The sequence below is a fragment of the Acinonyx jubatus genome, chromosome A2 (genome assembly GCF_027475565.1).
Source record: "Acinonyx jubatus isolate Ajub_Pintada_27869175 chromosome A2, VMU_Ajub_asm_v1.0, whole genome shotgun sequence".
NCBI classification, from domain to species: domain Eukaryota; kingdom Metazoa; phylum Chordata; class Mammalia; order Carnivora; family Felidae; genus Acinonyx; species Acinonyx jubatus.
Genome location: NC_069383.1, coordinates 19212879 through 19239854, shown reverse-complemented (window position 1 = coordinate 19239854; position 26976 = coordinate 19212879). Strand labels below are relative to the sequence as shown.

Genomic DNA, 26976 nt, shown 5'->3' with positions numbered 1-26976 from the left:
TGTCCTCATGCTGGTGTTAGTGTTAAAGTGTTGGTCATTGTAGAGTCGAAGTCAGTTCAAACACAGTACTGATCTATCTGTTGTCTCTTCTGTTTGTTTTCTTTTGGGGGGGGGTGCGACGGAGAGGGCATGTGGAGTCACCACTGGTTCATGGCTTTCTATGGACCAAGGGCCAACCTCCTTATGGAAATGATTATTACCCTTTGAATAAATCTTGTAAATTGTATGAATCTGGCAAAATTAGCTAATAGAAAGCAAATCAAGAACCTATTTTTTCCAGCAAGAATACCAGATTTAGAAGAGTAATTGCCTTGGGGCACCTGGGTGGCTCAGTTTGGTTAAGCATCCAACTTCGGCTCAGGTCATAATCTCACAGCTCCTGGGTTTGAGCCCTGAGTCAGGCTCTGCAGAGCCTGGAACCTACTTCGGATTCTGTGTCTCACATGCGCTCACGCTCCCTCTCTCTCTCTCTCTCAAAAATAAACATAAAAAAAAATTTTTTTTTTAAAGTAATTGCCTTAATTTGGATGTAACCATCCTTTTGGGTGTAGGCAAGCAGTCTAGTACAGCGGTTGAAATTGCCCTGGAGTCAGACAGATTCAAGTTTGTACTCTGTTTCTGTCATATACTAGCTATGTGGTTTCAGGCAAGTTAACCCCTGGAAGCCTTAGTTTCTTCATCTGTAAAATGGAACTAAGAGTACCTACCTCAGGGTTGTCAAGAGGATTCAATGAGTTGCTTACTGAGAGCTCTTAGCGCCTGGAACAGAGAAGCAATCAACGTAGCTATCACCACTAATGGTGACGCTTCCACTGCCATCGTGTTCATTCACTGTGAATACCTAAAGCAAGTGATCACCTGAAAATGCAGTGGCAATGAAAGCACGGATTAGATAGATATTTATTTAATTATATGTCCTATGTATGTGTCCTCAACACAGAATTTTCTTCAGGGCTGGTAAATTTTGGAGGGGTCAGCTCCTGAGTATGTAATATACAAGGTAAGTGCTGTCTATAAGGACGTGGATTGTTCTTTTCTAATGGAAGTCCTTTGTCCTCTCTGGTGTTTGTTTGTCTGTGGGTTTTTTTGCAGGAGGAATTTGATGGGGTCCTGAGAGAGGAGGTCGTGGCCAACGCCCTTCACCAGTTGGGACGCTCAGGTTCTGGCACTGAGCAGGTCTACCTCAATCTAACTTTATCAGTGAGTATGGCAAGATCACCATGGGTTGGCTACGTCTTGATACTGGTTGGACCATATCTATTTTTCCTGATACTCATAGCTTTTGGGGTGGCCCTAGATCTCAGAGTCTTGCATTTGATGGAGACTGACAAGAAGAGTTATTTCTGTAATGTTAGGCATCAAAGAGCCCTGGGCAATCCAGTAATCAGGCCCTGAATTCCTTTGTTTCCATTCCCTTTAGACTCTTGCTTTTATCTTAAGTAGTCTATATTATAGTAATCAATGCTTTCTTTCCAGAAGTTGAATTTAACTCTGTGAAACCAATCAAAAATTCTTTAAGAATTTTCTCTCTGATCAGTGCCAGGACTAAAATTAATATCTAAATCCAAGGGAACAAAGTATTTTGGTATTGACTTTCCGCTCCCACTCCCAAGCATATCAAGAAACAAGTAGCTTTGAGCTATAACTCACTTTCCAGACATACTGTTATTCATCAATTTTCAAGATATCAATACTAACACATAATCTTGGCACTTTTATCATAAGAGAAGCTGTAAGAGCGAAGTACAGACTCTTCCTTTTGTTTCTTTATAGTCCTAGAGAAATAATTTAACTCTTTTTGCTTCCTTATATTGTAAAGTATTAAATATTCCTTGGAGATCCACACAATAAATGCAGATATATAGGTGAAAAAAAGCACACTGAAATTTTGCTATTGTACCATAATTTGGCTAAGTATAATTCACAGCAAACAAAGCATATACGGTCGCAATCTTGTTCTGTCTTGGATTTGAACTAGTAAACTATCCAAGAAATGTTAAGCTCGTTTCTTCCGTGCCGATTCTATTGCCTATCCTTCGAGGACAGCCTATTAAGGCTGTAATCTTTTACTCTTTTCACTTTATAACATTTTGTGGATGAGTCAGACAGTTAAGCAATAACTTACAGGGAACATCCTATGTGCATTGCCCTATGTTAGGCATCGGGGTGGTAGATCATTCCAGCATCCAATATATCCCCATACAAGTCCATTTCAATCAGTGTTCTACTTATGTATGTAGTGCTATGACTTAAATTGATCTACCAAAAAAAAAAAAAAAAGCAATCCTTTGAAATTTATTTCAGCAAGATGGACTGACACTTACTTTGCCGCTGACCTCCTTACATTTGAGATATTACATGTTGAATTACTTTGCCTTCATAACCTGTCTCACTGAATACACTTTTTTAGGGTTTCCTGGTTTGGTGATTCCCCCCCCCCCCTTATATCTTAAGTTACATGTTATTTTTTAATTTTTCTTATTACTTATGTACATAGGCCTTCCTCCCAAAGTCCTGAGTTTCTTAGGGGCACCGTATAGGTCTACTCCACCATTGCACTGTATTTCTCATTGTGCACAATGCCTTGTACGTGGTAGGTTTTCAGTACATATTTTTAAAAAAAATTTTTTTAAATGTTTTTATTGATTTTTCAGAGACAGAGCATGGGAGAGAGAGAGAACAAGTAGGGGAGAGGCAGAGAAAGAGGGAGACACAGAATCCAAAGCAGGCTCCAGGCTCTGAGCTGTCAGCACAGAGCCTGATGCGGGGCTCGAACCCACGAATCTTGAGACCATGACCTGGGCCAAAGTCGGACGCTCAACTGACTAAGCCACCTAGGCGCCCCTTCAGTACATATTTATTACACCTTCATTGAACATTTTTATCATTCTATTAGAGAACTTGCTTATCAGGATACTTCACTGGCTGGCTTTTTCTGATTCTGACACTGCAACATAAACCAGTAATAAGAGTCTGTTCCAAGGGACCACATTCCCCTCCACTCCATCTTGAAGTTCTCTAGAAGCAAGATTTTGTGGAAAGAATCCTGGAGAAGGATTCAGGAGACTTGGATCAGCTACTTTGATGCTAACTTGCTGTGTGATTTTAGATTATTTCCATCCCTCTCTGTCCATCATATTCCTCATCTCCAAATTGGGAATAGTCTGCCCTATGGATCTCAGTTTTATTTGAACAGAGGAGATCACTGTGAAGGAGGAGCTTTGAATAGGAGGACGCTGTCTAAGTGTAGGTGATAATGTCATTAATGATCTCCTGATTACTCAGGAGATCTCTTTAGCATTTCATTTAAATTCCAGGCATCTGCCTTCTACAAGAGAAAGGCTTTGGCCTTACTGCTATTATGTGATGTGTTTTTTTGGTTTGGTTTGGTTTCTGTTTTTTAATAATAAAACTCTGCTCTAAAGGTCTATGTGACACTGCTTTAATTTGCCTTTTCATGTTGTATTTGTTCTTGCTAATACCACTAATTTTCCAAGCTACGTTCTGCTTCAGAGAAATGCATTTTTAAAAGGAGTCTGTAGTCTGCTTTGAGATCCTGTTAGTAGTCGGCTTCAGATTTAGTTCTTTCATTTAATTACTACACTTTTGAAAGAAATTCTGGATTTCTTTCTGTCATCTATTATTTCTACGTGTCATGAGAAGGCTGAAGACTAACCTGTTAAAGCAACATTAGAGCGTTTTTCCTTTTCTTTTCTCAGGGTTGTGGTTTAATTGACATTAGCATTCTCTGTGAATATGTTCACCTACAAAAGTTGGATCTTTCGCTAAATAAAATTGAAGGTATGTAATTTTCATTCTAGTAGATTGATGGATCATTCAGTTATTTCCAAATGTAAGCTTTGCGGTACCTGATATGGTTTAATTCCACCAAACTTGATGTAAATGCTATTGTGGAGCCATTTGCATATTGGTGCTCTACTTGGCATATAAAAAAAAGTCACCATGACTGATGAGTAAAGAAAGAGGCACCGGTCAGCAAACATTACGTTATGCTACCGTTGAAATGCACTCAGTGATGTTGAAGAGTAGCCCACTGAATGTTTGCTTTGTTTTTTCCTTGAAAGAGATGGCTCATTACTTCTTAAATGCTTCCTGAATATTTGATGATTCCCTTGTCTTTCCCACTATTAGTTTATTCAATGCAGATGAATCGGTCCCCACCGTCCCCCCCCCCCTTTTTTTTCCCCCTTTAATGGATTCTTTTCTTTATTTTGCCTTTCTACGTTGTAATTCTGGCCAGTTACCTCTGTTCTTATTTGAGCACCAGGGATTCACACATTTATTTTTTCCTCTTTTTCTGCTGTCTCTATACATGTGGTTGACTCTTTCAGCTCCCACCATTTGTAGTTCCCTGTCACGGATTTGTTGTGACCTCTTGCTCACATTTAATGAAATTAGTCACATCTTCTTCGGAACTTGATTCTTATTTCTAATTCTCTGGTCTTATTTGAAGCCGAAGTGGCCAGTGTCTGTTGCTTACACTTTGATGGAAGTCAGCAGTTGTTACTTCGAACCTGTTTTCTTCACTGATCGTCTTTCCACTCGCTTCTTTGGCCTTTATTGTGACAGTTAAATGTTGCTGATGCGGTTTTCCCTGGCTCGTGTCTGATTTCTTCCCCTCCTATGACAGCAATAATTAAAATTCAGCCTTGCTTTTCAGTGGCTAAGAAGTATTCCAGCATTGTTTATTCCTCAAATGCTACTGTTTTGAAAGACTTATTACTTTTTTTCTAGTTGTTTTAAATCTTTTTTTTTTAATGGAAAATTACAAAAGTGCAATCGGAGACTATTGTAATGAACATTCAAGATTGCACACTTACTGGCTCATGGCCCGTCTGGTTTCACCTATACCTCTCTCTCCACCTTCCCCGGGGCTATTTTAGTTTTTTTTTTTTAATGTTTTATTTATTTTTTAAATGTTTGTTTATTTATTTATTTATTTTGAGAGAGAGAGAGAGAGAGAGCACGCGCGAGCCTCCGCGTACGTGCACCAACAGGGGAGGGGCAGAGAGAGAGGAGAGAGAGAATCTCAAGCAGGCTCCCCACTGTCAGTGAAGTGCCTGGCCAGGGCTCCTTCCCTGAAGCAAAGAGCAGGACCTGAGCAGAGATCAGGAGGGGTCGGCTGAGCCACCCTAGGGGTCCCTCCCCAGGGTTATCTTAAAGCAAATCCAAGTATCCAATCTTGGGAAACAGTTCTCAGCGTGGCGTTCGTTCTGGCAGGAGCTGCCCCGCCCCCCACCACTCCAAGGTTGGTTTCCTTTCCTGGATAAGGAATTGCCCCGTGTAGCCATGGGGGCTTCATACCCTGGCAGCCACAGTTGCGAATGGCGCTTTCCTCACATCAGTCTTCTTTAATCTTTTACGGCCCATTTTTGTAGCTCATCAAGTGTTTGGGAACCAACTGTAAGGCGCAGCTTTCTGAACCGTTATGATGTAGACCAGATTTCAACTTGCATCAGAGTCACCTGGGGGGCCTGTTAAAACCCGATGGCTGTGCCCCACCCTCAGTTTCTGAATCTGTAGCTCTGGGGTGGGACTTGAGGATTTGCATTTCTAAATTAGTTCCCTGGGGGAAGCGGATGTTTCCCCGTCCGCGACCACACTTTGAGAACCACCGTCGTAGACGCAAGGAACTCCTGCCATCTGGTGGACACGGGGGTCACTGCACCGAGTGGGGATCATTGGGCCTGCCTGGGTCAGAAGCCCAGCAACGTAGACCATGCATTTTTTTTCCCTGTCAGAGTGATTTGAAGGCTTTGGTGGTGCATAAAGCGTGAGACGTACTCGCCATTTCCTTATCTCCATCTGCGTGGTAGCTGCTCCTTCTGCTTAAGACAGCTCCTCCGTGCGGCACCTACCTGCCCACAGAAAGATCAGCTCCAGGGAGGTTCGGGGGCTGCTGGACGGTAATAGTGTTGAGGCCACTACTGACTGCTAGACATGGAGCTGAGCTCAGAAGGACAAATGGGCAAGACTTGCGAAGTAATGACCGTGTCTCAGGTGTCCTTTTCCGGGCGGCCTTCCTTCACAGCATCAATTGCCACCAAAGTGTTAAAGTCTCAGTGTATTTGCCTGTCGGAGAACAATTCCATAAAGACAGGCTAACAAAGGGTGTGACTTAGAGCAGAGGAATGAAGTCGAATTTGGTGGGGATCTTGCGAAAGGGGCGGGCTGGGTGGCTGTCACTCATGGTGCCTGCTTCACCTGCTCCTGGGCAGGGCCCTCGCTGCTGGCCTTGCCCCCTTCTCTGGGTGTGTCTGCCACCTGGTGACAGGGCGAAGCAGTGGGCTCAGCTTCAGGTGTGGGGGCTCCATCCTCCCACCAGGAGCCTTCCTCTGAGGGATCCTAATAGCTGCTCCTGTGACATAGAATGAAAAGAGAGAAAGAGCAGGGGATGCCGTTATTATGACTGTTTTCAGGTGGAAACAGGTGTTCCTGCTAAATCCTCCTCCTAGGAGTCTTCTGTGTCTTTTTCTAACTCCTGCTGCCCAGAAGCGAGCCTCTGCCCTAAAGGGGCAGAGAAAGGCCGCACAGCATGTCACTGTTTTTGTGTTTTATGTGTACCAGCCTTGGAGCCCAACCCTTTACTTGGTATTCGAGGTTTAGAGTCTTTGCTTGGGATAAGATGGAAAACTCTGACCTGCTTCCAAACCAAGCCAGAGTCCAAGTAAAATAATAGCAATAATTGAAATCACTTCAAATTAATGAGGTTTAGGATTCAGTCCAACTACAACAAAATTGAATTTATGTCAAAGAAAGTTCTCTAACTGGGGCATTTTCGGTCTTTCTGAAAAGACTTAATTCAGTTACTTAGGGGCTAATATCGAGAGGATTATCTAAGGCTTTCGTTTCTTGTCCTTGGCTCCAAGGCTGGTACTTTTTGAAGCATTTGGCTGTTAGTGCACGGGAGAGCGGGCTGGGACATGGAAGGTGCACTGGTCACTTGAAAAGGGGGATGGGAGTGGTGGGGAGGCCCTGGGGAGGAAGGTTCAAATTAGGAGCTCATGGAGAGCTTTCTACCCTTGGTGTGTTTCACACATTCCTATTTTTCTCCATTTCACTTGTTTGGAATAATTTAGTGCCTGCAACTGGTGTAATTAAAAAATGTTCTGATGTAACACATGCTGTTTTTAACGGCTTAGTCTAATTTTTATTTTATCGGCTTATCTTGTTCTGTATTTGTTTTTCCCCTCAGATTTGTCCTGTGTGAGTTGTATGCCTTACCTTCTAGAACTTAATGCTTCTCACAACAAACTGACTACGTTCTTCAATTTCAAACCACCCAAAAATCTCAAGGTAGAGTTTTATCAATACATTAATTACATACGTTAACCGGTCTGCAAAGGACATTCACAAGCAAAACAGCACTAAAATAGGGAATTTTGAGAGCATAAGATATGGGAGTAAATCGTATAAAGGCCTGAAATGAAATAAAAGGGGATGTGTATATCACTTATTTATGGAAAAGGAAGGTGGTCTGTCTGCAGATAATCTCTTTAGGAAGCTTTGCTAAAGCATAGTGTTCAGGCTGAAGCAACGGACTTCCTTCGGTCTCTCCCCCACATTTAAATACTGGCAATTATTTGTGTATTTTTAACATAGTATAAAATTTTATACCTGGAAAATCTGCAAAAATTTCCTTGGGAGCTCAAATTTTGCCTCCTTATTGATCCAACCTTTTTTTTCCCCCCTCGTTTTCTTTTTCTCTTTTCTTCTTCTTCTTTTTTTTTTTGAGCAATGATTTCAGATCTGCATCTGTCTCTGAGGTTGCTCCTGCATCTGACACTGAACTTAACCCTGTGAGCAGCCTGTTGCCTGCCGTGTCTCGTGCATTCATGTGCACACAGACCACTTGGGGCTCTCGTGAAACTAGGGATTCTGAGCCAGGACATCCCAAGTCAGGCCTGAGACTGGGGTGTTTAACAACCGCCTCAGGCGATGCCCCTGCTGGGGGTCCATGAGCCACACTTCAGCAGAGAGGTTATAGACTGGTGGTTCCCAGACTTTTCTGCACATTGCAGTCCCGTGGGGACTTCTCAAAACTAATGGCTGGATCTCAGTGCCAGAGAGTCTGATTCAAGAGGTCCGAGGTAAGGCCCAGGCCTGGAATTTTTTTTTTGTTTTTTTTAATTATTAACTGTCACCAATTTTATTTTATTGTTTTTTTAAAGTTTATTTGGGGGCCTGCATGGCTCAGTCAGTGAAGCGTCCAACTTTGGCTCAGCTCATGATCTCACGGTTCATGGGTTCGAGCCCCACATCGGGCTCTGTGCCGACCGCTCGGAGCCTGGAGCCTGCTTTGGATTCTGTGTCTCCCTCTCTCTCTGCCCCTCCCCCACTTATGCTCTGTCTCTCTCTCTCTCTCTCAAAATAAATAAACATTATTATTTTTAATGTTTATTTTTGAGAGAGAGAAGGAGAAAATGAGCAGGGCAGGGGCAGAGAGAGAACCCCAAGCAGGCTCCACCCTCAGCTCTGAGTTCAACATGAGGCTCCAGTCAGGGCTCTATCCCAAGGCCTGAGCCAAAATTGAGAGTGGGATGCTTGACTGATAGAGCCACCCAGGTGCCCCCCGGACGTGGAATTTTTAAAACAACCCCAGGTGGCTCTAATGTGCCAGCAAATTTGGGAACCATTGCCACAAGTTTGGGATTAATAATCTAGTAGACTAAAATATTCCATTAAGTAGTTTAAGGAATGGGCATCAATTATTGCCTTTTATTATCTGTTTTATTTTATTTACAAACCGAATTGCCTTAGATCCCAAGTATTCTGCCGGAGCTTGCACAAATATGAAAATTTGTGTGAGATCAAGAACCTCACATCACCTGTATTGCCAGTGAGACACTTTTCTTAATTTTTCTTCTGTTCACTCCATTTTTATCAGTAGTGGGTTTTTTTTTCCTCCTTCGAAATTAGAGTGATTGCCAATCACTCACTGTGGCTTTGTCCAAATAAGCCACACGAGGTACCTGTTTGTACTCGGTGTGGGGCCACATGGTCTCCAGGTTATCGCGAATTGTATTTGCAGGGCTGTTTTCTTTTCCCTCCTTTGCTGCCCCCTTCTGCTTTGTCCTAAGCCCCAGGCCACTTAGTCATGGCAACAGCATGACCCCATCCCTGAGAAAAACTTCCTTGGAAGTTCTTCCATTCACATCCTTACCTCCTCCTCCCCCAAGGAGGCTTCACGAATGAACAAAAGCATCTCAGATACCCCATCTTTAAGGTCCTGAGCTCCCCAAGAGTAATGAGCTAATCTATTGGTAACTTTAGGGAAGTGCCTGCAAATTGCCAGACTGCCCTGGCGGGGTGCTTCAGCCCCACACAAACTCTGCGTAAGCCTGGGGACAATGACCACGGCCTTCCTGTGTTTTCAGTACATTATCTTATGTAATCCTCCCTGTGCTTTCCCAGTAAGTCAGGCCTGTGTTCAACAGGCCACCCCCTTGAAAAGCTCTACTTCCTTTCCACTTAATATCTGTGAGCCTTGTGCCACCAGCCAAGAAGGCATACCTCTGAAGAACAGAGGCTTGTTCTCAAACGCTCTTGGTATTTCCCAGAATGCTTTTGCTTTTAGCAGGTACACAAGGTTCATTTGACGGATGGGACTTTAGGCAAGACTTCAGGTCCATTGGAACTCCCAGGGGGAGTCTGCGATCTCAGGACCCTTTAAGGTCTCTCAGCCAGGCTGGCATCATAGCCGCATAGAGGGCACAATATTGGCGTATCACCCCCACAGGGGTAGAGTTAGAGATGAGCAGGCGCAGCTGTGGCACGAGAAGAACGGTGTTAATAAAAAGCGTTAATTACAAGAAAGCCTAGATCATTATGTTTATGTCAAGTCCATCACAACTAGACAGAAGACAAAAGTGAATATGGAACTTCATTCCATCATGCCACACTGACTTCTTACCTTGGTCATGGTCTGCCTTTTACCTAGTTGGAATGTATGGATGCATAAAACGTGGTGTTCCCATTGTTTGTTTGTTTTTTCATACTAACAGCATTTTGTTTGCACGTTACTATTTCTTCACATGGTCCGCACATTTGTGTTTTACTGACTATGTGGTCCTGTTGCCATAGTGCCTGTAATTGACTTGATCCATTTTCTTCTGCCACTTGTATTTCCAACATGTTTTTTAGTATTCAGTATGGAAAAGTTTTAATATTTAAAGTATTTCGTATTTAATACATTGATAAAATAATCTTAGTACTTGTTTGGGGGTGGGATCAGTGTTTTGAAAAGTTTTATTTCTTAATCATTTTTGTTCATCTTTTGCTAGTGGGTGAGAAGTTAAACAAAGTCCTTGCACGTTTTTTTCAGTCTCCTGGTTTTTGAATAGGAACGACTGATGTTGCCGAAAATGCTTTCCTAAAATAGTCAATTTTGAGAAAGGGTGTTAAGTGGATGAGATGTAGCCCTGAGGGATGAATGGGAAAGATTTTTCTGGCACTTGCGTGGAGTAGAAAAGGCACAGGGAAGATAAGAATGTGAGCTCAGTGAGCTCAGCTTCCTGGGCAGTAGACAAAATGAAAGACGAGGTGGTAAGAGTGAAATCGAGGGGAGTCTTCAAGGGAGATTAAGAAAGTTTGAAGTAACTGCTGGAAAGGGAGAGAGGAACGTCAGGAATCGAAAACGTCTGGGTTGTCGCGGTGTCTGCACCGGCCACAGGGAAGGGGCTCCTCCCCAGCACCCCTCAGAGTGAGCAGACGAGGATCTGGTAAGGAAATAGCTGTGTTAGCCGTGGCGTATTTTCAGCTCTAAACTCTAACCCCGCACCCAGAAGGGTATTTTTCTTGTGCGATGAATTGTTGTGGTTAAGTGGACGAAAAAAAAAAACTTTGACATCCCGTTCTCTTTTTCTCATCAGAAGGTGGATTTTTCCTGCAACCAAATTTCTGAAATGCGTGATTTGTCGGCTTACCAGGCTCTCACTAAACTCATTTTGGACAGTATCCTTTGAATGTACAAAGGGGAAATTCGGGCGTCATAGGCCCATTAATAAGCGTATACTTGGATGACGTGAAGTGGTGGCAGAATTTGCTAGAGATGGCTGACGCACCTGAGTGGTTAAGAAGTGATATTCGCAAAAGGAAGAAAGATAGTGTATTTACCAAGGAGTAAGATCGTAAGCCAGGCTTGTCAAGAGCATCTTACACCCAAAAAGCTAAGTAAGACAGTTATTCTTCTGATAAACATAGGTTTGTTTTTATTTGTAGAACCAGATAAGAAGTTCTGGGGTTTTTTTGCTTTTTTAATGTTTGTCTATTCTTGAGAGAGAGAGAGCGTGAGCGTGCGTGCACTCGCGTGCACGCGAGCAGGGGAGGGGCAGAGAGCAAGGGGGACACAGAATCTGAAGCAGGCTCCAGGCTCTGAGCAGTCAGCACAGAGCCCAATGTGGGGCTCGAACCCATGAATCATGAGGTCATGACCTGAGCCAAAGTCAGATGTTCAACTGACGGAGCCACCCAGGCGCTCCAAGAAGTTCTGTTTTAACTAACTCTTCAAATTTACTTAAACTTGGGCCCTCATTTATTTAAATTCAATATCTGAAAATCCAGCCATGACCAAAAGGAATATAAGTGATTTTTTATTTTACGAAAGCATTTATAGTAAGCTCCCTTTGAATAGCAAGCTTCTCTAGTGCATTTAAAATATACTTTCATTTTTTTTTTTAAAAAAAGCAAAACCAACAACTTTTGATGAGCAAACAGCCTCAGGAACGTCTCTTTTGCATGAGTCAGGCTCCCGTGCAAACAGAGCAAATACCTTAAAGCAGGCCCACTCCAGCCTCAAGAGCCTAAGGGGTTAATTGGGGATCTGTGAGTTTAATGAGCTTCAGCCTCTTTACACCAGAGACTGATGTTTTCTGAGAAGGGAGCAGCGCCTTCTCTTTCTCAGTATCTTTCTAGCCACCTGAGGATTTTTCAGGGTCGAGCGGGGAATGGATTGATTGCCCTTGGGTGCCTCATTCCAGGGACAGGGCAGCAGTTAGAACACTACACTTGTAATGAGACCGAGACGTGGGGAGAACAGAAGATGTGTTTTCTTGAAGACGTATTTTGTTGGAAACAAAAACAAAACCCTTTTTCACGTATGATGGGACACTTAAAACGTAGCGCCACGCTCTTTAGAACTGGGGTGTGAGAATGAACTGTTAGTGGGCATTTAGATGGTGCTCTTGAAGAGGGCAAGTTCTCTTGAATGTAGCCTAATGAGAAAATGATCAAAATGAAATGTTTTGATGGCAAACTACAAGTAGTACACACGAGCAGCACCTGGCCGTAGAACTTCCACTTGACGTATGACAGTCGTACATACTGAATTTGCAGGGAGGTAGAGGCAGACAGTCCAGAAGCCGCCTGGCTCAGAAATCCACTCAGGCCACCTCGAAGAACACTGCTCCAGGAAGACTGGTGGCCTCAAAATCAGCATTGCCTGGAACTTCTTAGAAATGCAGGCTCTGGGACTCTGCCCCAGACCCCGGAAATGAGACTCTGCATTTTTAACAAGACCCCAGGTGATGTGAGTGCACATTAACGTTGGGAAGGACTGGTCTAGAAGCCGGCTTCCCCCAAACTCATCCCAGCCAGAAGGGAGTGAGCTTCCAGAGTTCTGTCTAATCTTCAGGGTACCCTGAATGAGCTCTGTCAGTTGACAGTCTGGGCTCTCAAAATAGAGGGTGCAGTTTGAAACATTTCTATCATGAAAGTCTTAAGTTCTATATACATTTATCTTTCCTTGTAAAAAACTAAACTATTAAACTATTATGACTAACCTAAAACTGATATCAAGTGTGAAGAAAGGAATTAGAGTTTGTTTTTTGTTTTTGTTCTTTAAACTTGACTTTAGATGTAGCAATTCAGGCTTATCTCCAAAGTATAAAAAGCTGTAATTATTACATTAGAACCAATTGAAATTCAGAACATGGACACATAATTAAAATGTCACATGGTGTTATTTCTCACCTGTGGGTTTTTTAAGTTTATGTATTTATTTTGAGAGCGAGCAGCAGAGAGGGAGGGAGAGAGCGAATCCCAAGCTGGCTCTGTGCTATCAGCACGGAGCCCGATGCGGGGCTCAATCCCACAAACTGAACCATGAGATCGTGACCTGAGCTGAAATCAAGAGTCAGACATTTGACTGACTGAGCCACCCAGGCACCCCTCACCTGTGTTTTTTAAAATGCAAATGCAAGTAATCAAAACACGCTACTCTTCGTAAACTATTAATGAAATAAACTTTTTAGCTTACCATTTTGAAAAGACAAGCTAGCTTTTTAAACAGTACCAAATATGCCTCTTTTGTTCTGTTCAAATGTGTCATACTGTGTATGTGATTAGAGTTTTGAAAAGAATGAAAAGCCTTACAATAGAAAAGAATTGTTAAACAACTTTTTTAACGCCAGTACATTTGAATACTTAGATGTAGTGGAAAAATTTCTAGAAAAATCACCAAAATGCTGATTTGGAAATAGAAACCCTGTGTAGTCCTGTAATTATAAATGCAGTTCATTATAAATTAACTAAATTAAAACCCTCATATTAAAAAAATCCACCAGACCCAAATTTTTAAGAACCGATCTTCCAATAATGAACACATTCTTTCCAGGTTAAGGATAGAAGGCATTTTCACAATTGATTCTAATGAGATTACTTTGATATCCAAAAGCAGACCAAGAAGAATAAGGGAAAGGAAAATGGCAGACTCATTTCACTCATGATCTAGATATAAAAATCCTAAACAAATGCTGGCAACTGAATCTGACAGTATTTGAGAAAAGTTAATATACCATGACCAAGTTTGGTTTATCTCATGAATATAAGGATAGTTTAATATTAGAGAGGCCATAAATGTCAGTAACGACATTAACAGATTAAGAGAAATAAACCATATGATCAGTAGATATAGAAACTCCAATAGACACAGAAAATTTAATAAAATCTAATTTGCAATAAAAAACTCTTAGTAAGCTAGTAACAGGGAGTTTCCTCAACTTGGTAATGTCTACAAAAATATTTGAAGCAAACTTTGTCCTGACTGGGGACAGGTTCTAAGCATTCTTTAAAATTGGGAGCAAGGCAAAGATCACCACCGTCGCCACTTCTATCCATCATTGTTTTGGAGGTTTTAGTTAGCACTCTAAAGCAAGAGGAAAAACCCTGAAAGTGTAAAGATTGGAAGGAGAAGATTAAAGTCATTTTTTTTGCAAATGATATGATTGTCCATAGAGAATATCAAAACTAACTGGTAATAAACTACTAGAAATAATAGTTTTTAGAGTTCAGCAAAGCAGTTGGATGTGACTTCAATAGACAGAAGTAAATTGCATTTCTCTACATCGCAAGCAATTAGAAAACACAGCTTAAAAGAGAGACGCCATTTACAAGAGCAATAAAAATGAGTCTTATTAACAATGACTAAGACCTGTGGGGGGGGGGAATATAATAAAACTTTATTGAAGAGCATTAAAGACCTAACTAAAGAGAAATATATTCCATGTTTCCAGATCGGAAGATTGGAGAAGATGTATAAAAAGAACTTTACAGAAAATGAATCAGATAAGGCTAATAAACATATGACTAGTTGTCAGCCTCATTTGTGTTCAGAGAAATGCATCCCAAGACCACCTGAGATACCATATTCATTCAATTGATAAAATTTAAGAAATCTAAAAATATCAAGTGTTGGAGAACATGTAGGTCAAAAGGATCTTTTTTTTTTTCTTCCTTTGGGTATGAAATTAGTTCTGCTTTGGAAAGCAATTTTGTACTCTTTTTATAAAGTTGAACATCCAAATTCCCCATGGCCTAGCGCTTTCAATCCTACATGTGGGCAGTTGAGCACGCGTGTATCTGGAGGCTTGAATAAGAAGGCTCAGAGCAACACTGCTTGTAATAGCAAAAAATTGAAACAGCCCAGATGCTCATTGATAAGAGAAAGTACAAATTATGTTATACTCATCCTAGCATATCATATAGTACTGAAAATGAAATAGATCTCCATGCAGCAATAGGGATGCATCTTAATAAAATTAAGTACAATTTTCGTGTAAAACCAAAGGGGAAAAGGAAGAGGAAATAGTTTGCACAGTGGTGGTCTCCAAGAGGGGGGCAGCGGGTACAACAGGAGAGGCATGCAGAGGGAGATTATGGCTCATGTTCTACTTCTTGGGCTGGAGGTGGGGGTGGGGGTGATTTCAAGAGTGTTCATTAGATTTTTGGGGCGCCTGGATGGCTCGGTGAGTTAAGCATCTCTTGATTTCAGCTCAGGTCACGATCTCACAGTTTGTGAGATCAAGCCCTGCATCGGGGCTCCTAGCTGAGCTTGGAGCCTGCTGGAGATTCTCTCTTCCTCTTCCTCTCCCTCTGCCCCTCCCCTGATCACTCACTCTCAAAAAAAAGTGTTCATTAGATTTTTAAAAATAAATATAAACAGGCCATGTGGGGGCAAATGCTGTACCTGTGTCCATCAAACATGTTTTAAATCTGAAGATTATTAATTTCTTTGAAAATAGCTATTTGCCTCAGTCGGTTAAGCGGCCGACTTCAGCTCAGGTCACGATCTCACGGTCTGTGAGCTCGAGCCCCGCATCGGGCTCTGGGCTGATGGCTCAGAGCCTGGAGCCTGCTTCCGATTCTGTGTCTCCCTCTCTCTCTGCCCCTCCCCCATTCATGCTCTGTCTCTCTTTGTCTCAAAAATAAAATAAACATTAAAAAAAAAATAGCTATTTGCCAAGCTTCAAACCCGAGCCGTATTGGCATCCCCTGGAGGGCTTGTTAAAGCACCTCTTGCTGGCCTGCACCCTCAGAACTTCTGGCTGAGGGGGTCTGGGGTGGTGGCTGAGAATTTGCATTTCTAACAACTTCTCAGGTGATGCTGCTATTGCTGGACTGAGGAATGCCCTTGAAGACCCCCAGCTTTGAGCTAGCCAGTGCTCCCTGCTGTACCCCGCAGGGCAGGCTATCCTAACCTGCTGCCATTCCGTGTGCCCTTTTTAGAAGTTTGGCTCTTCTCTTTTTTGTGCTTTTTATATTTGTTCGATCCTTCCTTAGTGAGAATGTGTCTTTTCTATTTGAGGGGAACAAGCATGGTTTTGTTTAAAATGTAAATAAAATTGTAATTACCAACATTAAAAAGCACTTATTTAAAATAAGAACAAATCAGGGGCGCCTGGGTGGCTCAGTCGGTTGAGTGGCCGACTTCAGCTCAGGTTATGATCTTGCGATTTGTGGGTTCGAGCCCCGTGTCGGGCTCTGTGCTGACAGCTGAGAGCCTGGAGCCTGCTTCCGACTCTGTGCCTCCCTCTCTCTCTGCTCCTCCCCTGCTCTCTCTCTCTCTCTCTCTCTCAAAAATAAATAAACATTAAAAAAATAATAATAACAAATCGGTTAATCAAGCTGGTAATGCCAACATACTAATGCCTCAAAATGGATTATTAACTGTAAGACCTCAACTTTTTAGTTTATCTTATGCTATTTTGTCATTCCCTATGTGGTGAACTGATGGTTGATTGCCAGTCGTCTCAATCAGAAGAGGTAAACGTTGGCAGGTATAAGTCAATGTATTCAGTCTTGAGAAAGAATGCTCTGTGTTCTTTACCTATAAATACTGATTGTTCATTGGAATTTGTCTCATGATTGTAGAACCATGGAATTTTTAAAAAGTGATCACAGAATTTTAAGATCCAGACTGACTTTAGAGATTCTTACTAACTGTTCTTTTACGGAAGTTTTTGTTTTAAGCAAAAGTGCCTTGTTCCCCTTCCTGAGACCCAGGGAGGCTCAGTGACTTGTCCCAGATCATTTGGTCAGTGGTCGAACTGACACTAGTCTTCTGAATTCCGTTGTTTCCCCCAGGCTACAATTCATTGAGTAATTACTACTTTTATCCTCTAGCCATTTAATGTGTATGTGTGTTTCATAGAGAGATTCACTCCTGTAGTGAAGAACATTTTTCACATGGGAAGGTGATATAGATCTTTCAGGATTGGTTTTGATTAAAGCCATCATTGTGGTTCTCTCTAGTAAGCGAATTGTGATGGATTTCCTACTTATTTCTCAGTAACTGTTTTCTGTACACCAGAACCATATTTTATGATTGTAGACAAATGAATGAGAGCGAATACTGAACTGGTGAATAATTCATGTCAAGCCCTGCAAACTGCTGACATCATCACCAAAATGTAAAAATAGATTGTGGGGCCTTTCCCTCACTGTAAAGTTATGCTTACGTGCCTTTGGGTTTCTTCACTCAGTTTCTGAGGACCTAAAATTCCACTGTAAAAGATTTATTCACAGAAATGTAAAACTTTAGAGCTGGAATGCAGTATAATGATTTTGAGTTCTTTGAGTCCCTTTCTCTTGATAGTGGCCCTTGGAAATTAAAACTTCCCTCAAAGGGTAAAGCCAGTAAGCTAATTCATTGTAACGGCTTAGTGACTTATCAGATTATATTTCTTATTGGAAAGTCCCAAGACCTACATGAAAGAATACAAAAGAATAATGTTCAGAGGAAGGAAAAGTAACATTTCGCGAAGGTCCTTAAAATAAGAAAATGAGAGATTAGAGAGATAAAGATATTCCTGAAAACAAGCTGCGAACTCAGAGCTATGTAGGGACCAGTCCTATAGACTGACCATTATCCCTGCTGGTGGTTACAGATGATGTGACCGTGGTATTATGGAGGTGGGGTGGGGAGAGCTGTTGGGCCACTGTAAAAACTACTCTTCACTCAAGAACCTGATTAATTTATAGTGATTGAAATTCCTTGAAATTTAAAGAGTTGGGAAATAGACAGTTTTTCTGAAATGAACTTATTTTTCAACAGAGACATGCAGTCAGTTCCTCAAGCCTTGGTCCCAGGGCTGTGAGTGACGGCAATGGTAGCTGCAGAAGCCAGGGCCACATTTGCAGTGAGGCATCTATATTCCTCCTCCTTTGGGCCCTTGCAGTACTAACTTCATAAAATTGATTTGTTGTGTTAGTCAAAGCTAGAGAGTAAGCCGGATGATACCAAGAGAACTGGGGATAGTCTCCAGTGTCTTGGAAAATTACTGTATATACAATAAACCAGCTTTCCTTTTCAATCCCCCATCTCTTGATGGCTTCAGGATTCCTATTTCCTCCTTTTCCGATCCTTGCCTCCTTCCCGCGGGAATGCTTCCTGACCCAGCTACCCACAAGCATTTGTTTTACTCTTCCCCATCATTTAGAGTATCTTCATTTTGGTTGGAGCAGAGCTACCAGGACACCAGTGCCCCTGACATAGGACTTAAAGACTATATTGCTTCCTCTGCTAAACTGAGACAGATGGTCATTTGAAGTTTTCCTTGCCTAATTTTTCTTGCCAAAGATCACTACTCCGAGGATATTTTATTTCGTTTATACCTGTGTGTGAGTTTAATCTCTTGTTTCCCCATTTCACATCCTTTGTTACCATCTGTATCTGTGAAAATCTGGTCTTTGTTCTAGCTCTAGAATGATTAAACAGCCCAAAGAACATGGAAACAGAAAGGGCATGGTGTTTGGGAGCATAAATGTTTATTTGTGGAGCTATTCTTGGCAGGAAGCTTTATGAAAGAAGATTTGAAAATGCATATTTGATGACCAGCAAAACTACACTTCAGCCCAAGGATTGAATCTGGAACCGATGAAGAAAAATTAGGAATTTCTGGTTCATTTGGCAATATTTTCTGCCCATTGCTTCTAGTTTCCGATTTGCCTCTTTCTCTAGCCTAGGTCTTTTCAGAAAAGATCCTGGCCTTGAATCTTCCATTTTGTGCCATTGGCCAACGGGTAGAGGATGTGATTCCTTGGCCTCATGTGCTTGTAATTTGGTAATGATAACAATGCCTTATAATTATGAGATACTTTATGGTTTGTGAACTTCATTCATACATACTTTCTGATTTTTTCCCGTAATCAAACTTTTGGTTTTCCTAGCAACCTGGTGTTATTCCCACATTACCGATGAAAACTCTGAGCATAGAGAAGTCACATAACGAGTAACTAGTAGAGTTAAGATAACCACAAAGAATTATGAGGCAAAATAATGTTTTTTTGATACTTAGTGATCCCTTCCTTCCCCTTTAAAAAATTCTTTGATTCTTCAATTAATGGAAGAAGATACTTGGGGGGTTGGAAGTTGACCAGAAGAGGCTTCAGGGAAGAAATGGTCTGTCTAGAGTGGCTGTCAAGAATTGAAATTACTGTGACAACTTTACAGTTGCAGCAATACTCCCAGGTTTCTTCCAAAGTGGCTCTAGCATAATAAAGCCTCAGGAGTAGGAAAGAATCTGTTCTTGAGAACCTTTCAAATCCTGGGTAAACTGATAGGTGAAAACGGCATCTTGAATTGCATTCTCCTGATTAAGGGTGAAGCAGAGTGTCTTTTCCCGTGTTTATCAGCCACTTGGATATGCTCTGTTGGGAATTTTCTCAACGTATTCTTTCTCATTTTCTATTGGGTGGTTCTGTCTTTTTCTCTCTTTCTATTAAGTTACTGTCATTCTTTATGTATTCTGAATAGTAATCCTTCATCTAGTATACATGTTGCAAATATATCCTCCTAGCCTATCATTTGTACCTATGTAAGAAATAAGATAAGGTGATCTTTCAAAAAGAAATACTTAAGGGGCGCCTGGGTGGCTCAGTCAGTGTCTGACTTCAGATCAGGTCATGATCTCACAGTTTGTGGGTTCAAGCCCCACATCGGGCTCTGTGCTGACAGCTCAGAGCCTGGAGCCTGCTTCAGATTCTGTGACACTCTCTCTCTCTCTCTCTCTCTCTCTGCCCCTCCCCACTCATGCTCTGTCTCTCAAAAATGAATAAACATTAAAAAAAAATCTTTAAAAAACTAAAGAGGTAAATGTTAAAGGAAGAAAAGAAGTGGAATTTGAAATTAAGTCCTGAAGAATGGGCAGGATTTAGAAAGGGTAGGAAAGCAATGTGAAAAAAAGATACACTACTATGTCAGAAAGTCCTTGGTATACATTCCAGAACTACTGACAAGACCGACCTGGCAGAAATGGGGATTCCTCACTGGATTATAATGGAGATGAAACTGGAGGAATAGGCTTTGCTTAAAGTCAGTGGTGTTAGATGCCAGAGGGAGGAATTTGGAATTTGTCCTGTGAGAATTTGATTGCAACAAGATTTCCAATCGATGTTTTGAAAAAATTAACCTGACTACAGCGTGTAAAGTGATTTGAGGCCGGAAGAAATGGGTGTTAGAAGTACCCATCGGTGCTAAAGCTGAATTAAGTTGGCAGAGGAGTGAATGAAAAGGAAGGAAATAATTAAAGAGGTGTTTAAAAGCAAAACATGCCAAGTCTTGCTGATTGATTGGATGCCCTGAAGATTATAGGTGGCTGAGAGAGTGGTGATGTCTTTGGCTACTTGGGAAGGGACACAGGAGCTTTGATGGGGAGATGATACCAAATCCTGGAACTTTGCCAAATAGAGACCAGAGAGAGGTGAATAGAATTGGTGACGTTGGGACTGCAATTTTAGGTGACTATAAAGATGGAATACAAGAAAAGAAATTAAATTTTAAAATGACTGGGGGGTGGGGTGGGGCGGGGCAGCGCCTGGAGGGCTCAGTCGGTTGAGTATCCAACTCTTGATCTTGGCTCAGGTCATGATCTCACGGTTTGTGAGATCGAGCCCCATGTCCGGCTCTGTGCTGACAACGGGGAGCCTGCTTGAGATTCTCTCTCTCCTTCTGTTTGCTCACTCTCTCTCTCTCTCTCAAAATAAATAAATAAACTTTAAAATGACTAGAAACTTAACATGAGGGAATAAAGACTAAGTTTAGGCCTCATTTATTTTAAAGGGAGAGGAGAAGCCAGTATGGATAGAAAAGGCTGTTCCTGTCGATATCAGGATACTGGTTCCTTTATCACCCCTTTGCCACAGATGACCTCTCTCTGGCTGGTACCCTGGTTATGAGGATGATAACTTGGTGTGTGTCGCCCACAGGGTGCCCTGTATTCAGAAGTCCTGCCTGTGGGAAAGCACATGAGTTTCTCATGGAGACCACTTAGGAACCAAGGGCAAACACTGCCAACAAGGCAGCTTCGAAGCACCCTGAAATGTTTTTGCTCACTGATTAAATGAGTCACGCGTGAATGCAAATGTAACTGAGCACACTCAAAAGCTGTGTCTTAAAAAAATTAAGCAGTGCCAGTATTAACTTCTATCATGAAAAAAATATATTTCAAGATATAGTGTTCATCCTGTATAGAGCATACGTTACTGCTTTATTCATGCTGTTGTCTGATTTTTCTAATGATGGACTGACACTGATTATTCTTGTCTTCAAAATGTTTCTAATAACATTTTCCTTAAACGGAGTCACGGTGCATAGGCAACGAGATAGAGGAAATCAGCGGGCTGGAGATGTGCAGTGGCCTGATGCACCTGAGTCTGGCTAAGAACAAGATCACGTCAATTAATGGCTTAGGCATGTTGCCCATCAAAATTCTTTGTCTGGTGAGTCTAAGCAAAAGTCGTTCTTAATGGAAGGTTCTAGTTAATGTTTCAGTTAAGTATATGAATGATACCTCGGGTTTTTCGAATGTATAAAGAGCTAATCACTTCAGGAAACGTTACTGTCTTCAGTGTTCCTTTCCATGCTGTGTGTGTGTGTGTGTTATGTGTGGTTGTGTATGTGTGTAGGGTCAATATTTCATGCTATGGTAAAATGATTTTCTAATTTGGCATCCAAAGTCAGTTTTTTAAAGGATTCACGTTTTACACTGACAAAGAAAGGAATACTTGGAACAACTTTTAAAAACACATTTTATAATGTCTCCGTGAAGAAATAACATTTAAGCACATTTAAGCATAATATTTATTGCTATTAATACTTGAGTGCTTTCAAATGAACCACAAGATGTTCTCTGGGCACTGAATTTTGGCAACCCTTTGTACTAATATATGCTAGTTGGCCATTCTAGGAGACCAGAACTGGTGCTGAGAATAAAGGAACAGTTCCAGTCAGAACTTGGAAATTGTTAAGTGTTTTCCCATAGAGAGCATTCTTCTTAAGCTCTCTGATGTGCTCTGTGACTATGAATGAAAATGCAGATAGTGTATTTAAAAATCAGAATTATAAGAGTTCCAAAGATACATATAGTGTTTTTGAAATCACACTGTAGCTCGCTAATTTGGGAGCTGATAATACAGTTTGTGGATTATTTAGGATTCTTCTTCCTTTCTTCCTCTCTCCTACTTCTTACCCTTGGATGGCTTTGCTATTTTTTATTATATCTTGCCCTTGGTGGGCAAGGGAGGATTTTAAGCCATGAGGCTGGTAGCTTATTAATTTCTTACATGAACTATCCCACAGGAGAGTGTTGAACTGCTGTTTGAAATGACATCTTGGGTTATCTGCGACATTTAAAATATACTATACGTGTCTTATTTAACCAGAGATAGCGGATGTTGGCTAGTGTTAATTTTCTTTCCCCGAGCTTGGAGCATGAAGTGCTTTTTCAAGAGCCTTCACTCCTTACAGCGAGGTAGGTGAAGGCCAAGGACTGGTTCTAGTACCAATGGACCAGAGGCATGGAGAGTTTTAATAATTTCCCTAAGATTTTATGTTTTATGTCCCCCTGAGGCATGTTAGCAAAGCATGAAAGAAAATGAATTTGAGGAGCTCCTGGGTGGCTTAGTCTGTTAAGCGTCTGACTTGGCTCAGGTCATGATCTCGCAGTTCGTGAGTTCGAGCCCCGCGTCGGAGTCTGTGCTGACAACTCAGAGCCTGGACCCTGTTTCGGATTCTGTGTCTTCCTCTCTCTGCCCCTCCCCTGCTCATGCTCTGTCTATCTCTGTCTCAAAAATAAATAAAAACATTAAAAAAAGACTAAAAAAAAAAAAGAACCTTAGCCTTTCTGTACATCTCTCTGTGTATCCGCATTCCCGATAATTTTGAGTGGAGCTTGCCATGTGGAAAGAGATATGGGGGCGTGCTTAAGGGGAGGAGAGCTGAACCCATGATTGAGCAAAACAACACATAGCAATTTTATCGTGAGAGTTTGTTTCAACAAGTAAAGTAATCCACCTTGGCAATTCCATCTCAAGCACTTTTTTTTTTCAACTTTTTTTTTTTTTTTAATTTATTTTTGGGACAGAGAGAGACAGAGAATGAACGGGGGAGGGGCAGAGAGAGAGGGAGACACAGAATCGGAAGCAGGTTCCAGGCTCCGAGCTGTCAGCCCAGAGCCCGATGCGGGGCTCGAACTCACGGACCGCGAGATCGTGACCTGGCTGAAGTCGGACGCTTAACCGACTGCGCCACCCAGGCGCCCCTCAAGCACTTTTTAGAAAAAAACATAAAAGACTTACTTTTTCTACAAATAAATTAAGGGGATTGTTCCCAATCCCTGCCGCCCCCATCACCCAAGATGAATCAGAAAATACAAATTATGCCCTCATTCATTTTCCTTAAAATTTTTGAGAATAGCAAGTGTTCTTTTTACAAATGTTAACAAAATATATAAAATAAAACGATACACATTTGTTTCAACAGTTTGTTAATGCTTTTTTAATTTGTGGAATGAGAAAACCGTTGCTTTACTACGGCAAAAATTCATTTTACGTTTGTTTTTTTTTTTTTTTTTTTTTAGAGAGAGAAAAAAGAACAACTTGCTATACAAACCAGTTGTTAATTCTCTACCATCAGCTTTTATACTAAATGTAAGGGGGAAATGTGGTTCACTTATGGGCTGTGCGATCAACCGTTTCTTTTAGCAAGTAAGGGCGATGCATTCCACACTTTAGAATTCACTTTGTCTTAGTTAAGAGCCGCTTATTTCTTCCTTTCCAAACCGGGGAGATGAGGAATATTTCTCATTTCGTCTTTTAAAGGAAATAGCTTCTCTCTAAAGGCCCCCTTTCCGCTGCTAATCACGATTTAAAAAAAAAAAAAAAGGCAAAAGGAACTGCGTGTGCTAAAACTGGATGTCCACTTTAAGGGACGACGTATCTGTTTTCAGCATGGGAGAAAGGGTTTGACTAGATGACTTTAAACTCAGAAATTCTGTGATCCTGAATATTTCTCAGTTCTGCTTTCCTTTGTGGCCGTAGGCTAGCTAATTAAACGTTTCTCTGCCTTACCCTGTGCCCATGCATTTACCACTTTGAAAGCCATCAGAGGTGCTATGAAGAATTATTACAGTCTGTCTTCCACAGCTACAGCACTTCAAAGCTCTTCGGGAAGAAGTGTATTGTATATAAATTTTATATGTGGGCATATTTTAAATAGGATATTGAGGTCCTATTTCAATACATTAAATTAGTATGGATATTATGTTAACTTCAGTGCAATTTTTTTCTTTTCCTTTTCTGTTACACTTTCTGGAACTTTTTTTGAACTCTGAACAGTAGGAAATTTTGCTTAACTTAGGCAAATGGGGGTATGAGTATTTTCCCCTTCTTATTATGGAATTTCTCAAACATATATGAAAAAGGGGAATAGTTTAATGAGCCCCCCGTGTATTATCACCCAGCTTTGTAGATTATCAACATTCTCTGAACATATTATAAAGAGCCACAGAATTAAACTAATGAATGCAAATCTTGCTCATTATTGAAGTAAAATGTTATGAAAGATAGGATGAAAATGAGCTCTTGCTATTAAATGTACCAGGAAACATATTGTAGATGGAAGAGAATGCTATAATTTAATTTTTCAGTTATGTACTTGTTAAAAGTATTAAGAGTTTCAAGATGGGCATTATATGGTATTAATTGAAACCTCAAAATTGTCTTTATGATTCTCAAACTAAAAGTGTAATTTTACTGTGGCATGTTCTTTAAGGCTAGGGAACCCAAGGAATCGTATGTTGGAAAATGCTCACGGAAATGCAGACTACTGTTGCCACTGTAATGTGTTGTTATGGGGGCATGCGGGTTGGGAAAGAGGATCTTTGAATCTTGCTTTGTTTGACGCTCACTGTCTGGGAAGATGCCTGTGTGTGAATCATTGAAGAACTAGGTTTAGTTATCTATTACTGGATAACAAGCCACCCCCAGTGTAGTGGCCTGTAGAAATTTTATTAGCCAGCAGTTCTACAAGCTGAGCTGGGTTCAGCAGGGTGCTTTTGCTGCTGCTGCTGCTTCTTGCCCCATTGAGCTGGCAGGTTGGCTGGGGGCTGGGCTCAGCGTGGATGCTGGGATGGCTGGAATTTTCCTGTTTAGTCTTAGGGCCCCTCTCCGTGTGACGGCTTCTTCTCCATGTGACCTCTCCACACATTCTTTCCCAAACAGAGCGGGGTCCTTACATGGCAGTTTCCAAGACACAAGGGGAGATGTGGCCAGGCCTTCTTAATTCTTAAACTGAGCACTGGCACCCTTCTGCTGTATTCTTTTGGTTAAGGCAAGTCAGAGGTCCAGCCTAGACTCAAGGGGAGGGACACAGCACAAGAGCACGAATAACTCAAGGCATGAATCGGACTACCACAGCCCTCGTGGTATGAAGTGATTATATTTAGAATGTTTCTGAAAACCAAGTATATGGGGGAATCACGCTATTCAGGTGGTTTCATGTGATGGCAATGAAAGATTTGCACTGTATTTTGTTTCTGAAGATAAACGTGGAGTTACGCTGTCATTAGGCTTTAGGCGAACAATGTTAAAAGCTTACACCACCTAGGTTTTTGCCTTTCCTACTGCTTTGAACATTCATCTTTCATTAACTTTAGTGAAAATATTGCACTCTGAATCTTCCAGCTGAAAAACTGGGATTTCTTTCTGGGCTGTTTGCCTCTGTGTTCAGGGAAGTGTTTGGTAGAAATGGTGGAGGGCAAGGGAACAAGCAAGGCTTGCTGACTTTAAGACATTTAGGCGGTATCGAGAATGAAAACTTGGCCTTGCACTTTTTCCTACTTGAAGCTTTTAAGGCACTGAATGTATTTTACCAATTTTAGAGCAATAACCAGATTGAGAAGATGACCGGTTTGGAGGAACTAAAAGCCTTGCAGGTCGTGGATCTGTCCCACAATCAGATCAGTAGCCTCCAGGGCTTAGAAAACCATGACTTCCTGGAAGTGATCAACCTCGAGGATAATAAGGTAATGTCACACTTGAACTGTCACGGTTTCAGTGTCTATGTGTTAGAGGACACATTAGGACCCGTTATTGGTTTCTCAAGGGGCTGTTACTTTAAATGCCGGCTTAGAAATGAAAAGATGCTCAGCGTCACTGCTCATCAGGGAAATACACATCAAAACCACACTGAGATATCACCTCACGCCAGTCAGAGGGGCCAAAATGAACAAATCAGGAGACTATAGATGCTGGAGAGGATGTGGAGAAACGGGAACCTTCTTGCACTGTTGGTGGGAATGCAAATTGGTACAGCCACTCTGGAAAACAGTGTGGAGGTTCCTCAGAAAATTAAAAATAGACCTACCCTATGACCCAGCAGTAGCACTGCTAGGAATTTACCCCAGGGATACAGGAGTGCTGATGCATAGGGGCACTTGTACCTCAATGTTTATAGCAGCACTCTCAACAATAGCCAAATTACGGAAAGAGCCTAAATGTCCATCAACTGATGAATGGATAGAGAAATTGTGGTTTATATACACAATGGAATACTACTTGGCATGAGAAAGAATGAAATATGGCCTTTTGTAGCAACGTGGATGGAACTGGAGACTGTTACGCTAAGTGAAATAAGTCAGGCAGAGAAAGACAGATACCATGTGTTTTCACTCTTAAGTGGATCCTGAGAAACTTAAGACCACGGGGGAGGGGAAGGGGGAAAAAAAAAAAGAGAGGGAGGGAGCCAAGCCATAAAAGACTCTTAAAAACTGAGAATAAACTGAGGGTTGATGGGGGTGGGAGGGAGGGGTAAGTGGGTGATGGGAATTGAGGAGGGCACCTGTTGGGATGAGCACTGGGTGTTGTATGGAAACCAATTTGACAATAAATTTCGTATTAAAA

The 26976-nt window shown here is 41.5% G+C and overlaps 1 protein-coding gene across 6 annotated transcripts in view; it reads left to right on the top strand.

The window, feature by feature from the left end:
• LRGUK (leucine rich repeats and guanylate kinase domain containing) overlaps positions 1–26976 on the top strand; it is a 108302-nt gene that overhangs the window by 6782 nt on the left and 74544 nt on the right. For 5 of the 6 annotated variants that reach the window (XR_008296624.1, XR_008296626.1, XR_008296625.1 and 2 more), the window contains exons 2-7: positions 1093–1200; positions 3720–3801; positions 7217–7317; positions 10893–10974; positions 21392–21516; positions 25956–26099. Coding sequence is in view for 3 of the 6 variants with exons in the window: in XM_015073048.3 (XP_014928534.2) it covers positions 1093–1200; positions 3720–3801; positions 7217–7317; positions 10893–10974; positions 21392–21516; positions 25956–26099 (642 nt within the window). In the remaining 3 variants the exon portion in view is untranslated. The remainder of the gene's footprint in view (positions 1–1092; positions 1201–3719; positions 3802–7216; positions 7318–10892; positions 10975–21391; positions 21517–25955; positions 26100–26976) is intronic. The other variant, XM_053218062.1, reaches the window with a different exon arrangement.